We start from the raw sequence: 6,000 nt of genomic DNA on the forward strand, positions 1-6,000 counted from the left end.
AATCAAAGGTTTAAGTTACTCAGTAGCATTCAAACTTAACACCTTCTGATACCTTTAAAGTCATTCAAGTCATGGGAAAGTGTTAGGAATTCTATTCATACCACATGTAGATCACAACTCACTAGAAGAAGGGTGCTTAAATGCACTTTCACATAGTTGTGTTAGTTTGTGTGTTTTGGTGTGGCTCTTACTCTAAGCATGTTTTCTGGGACACACACACACACACACATACACACATGATCTCACATATATATGTATCATATATATGTATATGAAATCATATGTGAATGTTATATATATGATTCATTTTGTTTTGTAGTGTTGGGGATCAAACTAGGCAAGTGCCTTGGCCTTGGCCCCTAGCCCTGTGGGTTATATTTTATTATAACTATAGGTGGAGTTTTTCCTTCTGGTACTGATTTTTACCTTTGGCTGGATTGGTGTCATTTTATTTCTAAATCTACTGATTCATTAATATGCTGACCATAATGCATCATTCTCCTGAGTTATAGGTACACGTCTCATTAAATAATTAGGATCATGCTTGGAGTGTAGCAAATAGAATTAAAGTTCTGCTTCTATCATTTTATATTCATTCTTTTTAAACATATCGTTTTTTCAGATAAAATATTTTCAAATGAAAGCAATCAAGACGTCATAGGTAGAACTTAAAACTGACTCAAAGCACTTATCCTGGGAAGTGCGTGATCAGAAACTGTACATAGACAGGGTATACACTCAGCAATGTTAGTAACAATGGGGCTTGAAGAAGGAACTGATGAAGTAATAAATACGCATGAGGATAGAAAAACTTACAGAAGAAATAACATTTTCTACCACTTTTAAGCAGGTTGATTTTCAGATATTCTTTAGAAAAAAAACAGACAGAAATACAGCATTTGAAAGATAACTAACATTAATAATGATTCTTCCTTTGGTACTCTTTAAAAACTGCAATATCAAAATGTTAAAACCCCTACCAAATACCCCCAGGATTAATTTCAAAAAAAATATATATATGGCTTTTCAAGCCAGGGTTTCTCTGTGTAGCCCTGGCTGTCCTGGAACTCCCTCTGTAGACCAGGCTGGCCTCATACTCAAAACTCAGATATCTGCCTGCCTCTGCCTCCCTAGTGCTAGGATTAAAGGAATGTGCTACCATTGCCTGGCATAAAAATATATTTTAAATGCCAGAGAAGATAGTTGTTTTCTTCCTTTAGAATTGCTTTTGTTACAAAGTTAGAATTGTGTCAGCTATTTACACTTGGAGGAATTATTAATGAGTCTGTTGTCTTACCATTTTCATATTAATTTAATGGATTTTTAAATTATACTTTTGAAGGCTTTTGTTCAGTGGTAGAGTCCTTGCCTCTTTCCCCATGTATAAGCACTTATAGTCAATCTTCAGTCCTGCCAAAAATAAGTAGGATATATTTTGTGCAGAAAGAATTTTGAAAGTTAATCTATATCATGACTTTATTAATAGCAGTGTTTTGGCATTTTATGGTGTTTAATGTTGAAGGTTTTAATGTGTCAATCTTCTTCCTTAGGGTATAGATTGAGTCCTCAGACATTAGCTGCTATTGTTAAACGCTACAGCAAGAATGGCAGAATTTTCTTTGATGACTATGTTGCCTGCTGCGTGAAGCTTCGTGCCCTAACAGGTATTCAGCATTTAAAAGTGGATTCAATTTGTGTGGCCATTTTTCTTCAATAGTGTCTTTGTTTCTTTCAGCAAATTGTAACTGTTTTCTTTATTCACTATGATATCTAAATAGTCTTAAGGATTTAAAGTATGAATGTTGATAGAGAAGCATTGAAAGCTCAGAGTTTTAGAAGATTTTCATATTTAAATTTCTTAGAATGTTAAGACACTTAAGATACAGTCAGACCTAGTACCAGGAGACATTCAGTATTGGGAATTAATGGGTTTCCAATTATAATTCTGAAACATAATTTTTGTGTGTAAAGATTTCTTTAGGCGAAGAGATCACTTGCAGCAAGGGATTGTGAACTTCATGTATGAGGATGTAAGTATTCTGAGTTCACTGTAACATTTGTACTTTATTGTTGGTTATTGAAAACAGTAAGTGATGGGACCAGCAAGGTAGCTTAGCATTTGTCACCAATCAGATAACCTGAGTTCTAGTGCCAGGACCCATGTGGTAGAAAGAGAAAACATTCTCCTGAAAGTCGTCATCTGAGTTCCATGTATGCTTTATGGCATGAGGTCTTGAACATATATGCATGTGCGTGTGCGTGTGCGTTCCTTCCCCCACTAAATTAATTAGCAAATATATAAATGCAATAAAAGTTGAAAGACATTAACTGATTCAAAGCACAAAAACTGAAAATAATATTTTGGGTGGCTACATTATTTTCTATGTTTTTCAGTAATACTAATATAAGGTTAATATTGGTATACTGTAAAATTGCATGACTTGTGTTTGGTAGTTGATTTCTCAATATTTTAATGGTAAACACTAACTTATGATTATCTTTTCCTAAGAGAGAGATTCCTAATATTTTCAGTGACAAAATATGAAGCTGCTACTTTCTCAGTTCAAATACACTCTCCGTGTACCCAATTCCAGTTGTTTCTAGATTGAAGCTAATGGTTTTCATATGTGCTTTGGTGCTTTAGAGGTTATTGTCTTGGATTTGTTATATTTCTTACTAGAAGGTATGGGGTAGCCAATACTTGGTTGATACATGCGTGTTTGAATTATAAGTCTTAAACAGTTCCTTTTTCTTACAGTAAAAGTTCTCATGGAATATAGTTAATTTAAACAAACAAACAAACAAACAAAAAACATTTGTTGCCATGTGATAATGCTCCTCGTGTCTTAGTTTCTGCAGGGCACTATGACAATTTGAAAGCCTAGCATTCAAAAGGTGAAGAAATACTGAAGAATCCTTCTGCTTCGCCGAAACAGACTGGACTACCTAAAATTAAAAGTTCGAAGAACTTTTTCCTCTCCCTTCCTGTTCAAGTCCCTATTGCCATTTCTGTTATTTAACCTTAAAGCACAGTTCAATGCAATAACTTTTTTATTTGGGATACATTATTTTTGGAAAAGTTATGATATTGCAAATATATGGACACTGTCTTGAAGTGTTGCTAATGATATGTAGCTAATTGATATCCGCACATCTGAGCCTTGTTTTTTAACAATAATAGTGTATAAGAATGTAGTCACATGACAGATTGTCTACAAAGCCAAATAACAAAAGTCTAGATAAAACTTTTATATTATCTAAAGGCTACAAGTTATACTTCTGATTTTGTTCATGCCTGTGGGTGTTTCTGGGAATGAATCAGTCATAGGGGACATCTGCCCTTTTTGCTGTCTTTGGCTTTTGATTCCACCATCAGAGAACATAACCTCCTGTTCTTGGCTTATGAATAAGAAAACTTTCGTTCCTAAAACTTTATCCAAATTTGGGTCTGTCAGCCTATGGTAGTAGGTATTGTTTTACTTTTTTTATTTCACTGTTTATTTTTTTACAGTATATTTTATTATTTTCCTTTTTAAAAAATCTTTGATTTTGTTTAGCTTTGTTTTGTGAGATGAGATTTTAACTACATAGCACAGCAGCACACAAACTCATGGTCCTCCTGCCTCCCCCTCCATCCCCCATTGTGTGCAGAGATTCAAGGCTTGCACACCTGTGCCCACCTAAAAGTTTTAAAATGAAGATACCTTTCTCTTTCATTAGTGATGGTGTAGATAAGCTAAAATGTCCTCTTTCTCTAAATCAAGCAGTTTTGGAGAATGACACATTTTAGTGAAGTGTCAGCTTTCTCTCATGTTTGTTCTTTCTTATTCTTTCAACCCAGGTGCTGCTCCTAGCTGTTGGCCACAGTTAATTAATTAATTAAAAAAAAAAATCGTGTAATCTGCTACTTTTCAGAAGTTCTCTGTTGGATCGATAACACGTGTGTGTGTGTGTGTGTGTGTGTGTGTGTGTGTGTGTGTGTGTGGTGTGTACCAAGAAGTGTTTTGATTTTTTTTCCTTTGGAGACTCTATCAGCAGCATTTCTGGTGAATTTTCTATAGTGATTTCAAGTACTCACCAGGTTCCTTGCACTAAGTTCTCTGATATAAGATGTTAGAGTTAATTGAGTTTCCAACGTGGAAAACACCCTGTCTTTATTAATGAAGATCTGATAGACCACTGAATTTTCATATATTCTAACTGAACATATATTTAGTTGAAGAAAAATGCAAATAGATATAATTTTGGTTTAGCTAATGACCAAATTGAATATTTTTAAAGAAAACACCATGGGTTTTTTTTTTGTTGTTGTTGTTTTTTGTTATTTTTTGTTTTTTAACAGGCAAACCTCTTTTATAAATACAGAAATCTTACAAACAGCTTTTACTTGAAAAGATCCTGGAAAAGAAGTGATGTCCTTGATATTGATTACTCTATAGTTTGCCGTCAAATCCATTTTGTCAGTTTTATAAGACTTGGCTGATGAATACTCCACACACACTGTCCTCTGAATATTTGTTTCATGACCACATATTTGATAACCTGAAAGAGTATTTACTGAACCATTGAATGTACAGAATCTGAAGCTGTTGTAGGAAAAAGAAGCCACATTATGATACTATAAATTATTGAGTAATGAACACTCTTGATGTATAAGTGCTTTTATTTATACAGTAAACATGTTTCCATGTCATTTTGAGAATTTTTTAATAAACATTCAAATAGCTTGCTGTAAAGTTTTGTATCATACAAAATTTGTTACATATATACTGTTATGAGATGCGTCGGTTCAAACAACAGTGCATTAATTAATTCAGCTGTTATCTAAAAGATTGTCAAATGATTAAATGTCAGGTGTACTTCTAGTTTGAGTGGCAGTTTACACATTTTAAATTACATCAAGGGAAAATCGATACTATGGGAATCTTGATTTGGTCCACTTTAAATGTATTTTAAGGACTGTGCTCATTAACCTATTTGAGGCATGCATCAGAAAAAGAAAGTAACAAATATATATTCAAGTTATATATTTATTTCCAGAAAAGACATTTACCCTGGAAGAAAGTAGAATTTATCAAGGTAGTTTAAACTCTGTGCAAATAAAAAAATAACAAAATCAATTTGTGATATTTCTTTAATTAAAATATACAAATCAAGTTCACTTGTACTCTTATATTACTAATTGGACAAACAAAATAAATACTATTTATGAGAAATGTGCTTTTTTTTTTAATGTCCTTTATCTTTGACAAACAAAAGTGGATATGTTTTGTCCTGTTTTGTTAACAGCTTTCTGTAAATTTGATAGGGGTATGTTTTTGAAAATCTATAAATTGAACCCATTTCTCAGAATCCCAGACTGCTTTCAGTTAGCACATCCTTTGCTTAAAAGTGTAAAACACAACTGTGGCTCTTTTATTACTTTGGTACTTGCTTGAAAAGATTCCATTTGTTTTTTTTGAATGTAATCATTTATGTAGTGGGTTAAGCTTCTTCATATAAATTCCTAAGGCTAAGGTATCATCTAAAATATGTCTGGAGAGTATTGTGTACTATTGGAGGATACAAATGCAAATGTTTAACCGTCTGTGAGGTGGTGAATGCAGACAATATTTCAAAGGAATACCAGTCTTATCATTTCTCATTTAGACCAAGATCAAGACATCTCTCCATATACTAAATTAAAATTTCCTTGTAATTTAGAACATTGAGAAAGAAACTTTCTAGTGAAACACTTGGAGAACTTGGGGAACCCTTCAGACTCAAGACCTGTCTGTCATTTGAATGCTAGAAAACCCAGGCTTTGAATCCTTCTTGTTATGTTTCCTTCCACTTATTTTTAAAGAATTCTTTCCCATCTTACAATGAAAAAAGCATATGTTCTTATCAGTCCCTTTATCCAAGTAGCTTCATAATACATCGTGCAGTATGTTAAAACCCAGGCTTGCTTCTGCCAGTCCGAACCTACAGTGAGTAGACATACAGAGTGCTTCTGTCTCA

The 6,000-nt window shown here is 33.4% G+C and overlaps 1 protein-coding gene across 1 annotated transcript in view; it reads left to right on the forward strand.

Annotated features, from left to right (window-relative positions):
- Window positions 1-5,216, forward strand: part of Gca (grancalcin) — a 28,683-nt gene extending 23,467 nt beyond the window's left edge. The window contains exons 6-8 of the mRNA XM_006984603.4: window positions 1,551-1,664; window positions 1,972-2,030; window positions 2,851-5,216. Of these exons, the coding sequence (XP_006984665.1) occupies window positions 1,551-1,664; window positions 1,972-2,030; window positions 2,851-2,877 (200 nt within the window). The 3' untranslated portion in view covers window positions 2,878-5,216. The remainder of the gene's footprint in view (window positions 1-1,550; window positions 1,665-1,971; window positions 2,031-2,850) is intronic.
- The last annotated feature ends 784 nt before the right edge of the window (window positions 5,217-6,000 follow it).

This window comes from Peromyscus maniculatus, chromosome 4, assembly GCF_049852395.1.
Source record: "Peromyscus maniculatus bairdii isolate BWxNUB_F1_BW_parent chromosome 4, HU_Pman_BW_mat_3.1, whole genome shotgun sequence".
NCBI lineage: Eukaryota > Metazoa > Chordata > Mammalia > Rodentia > Cricetidae > Peromyscus > Peromyscus maniculatus.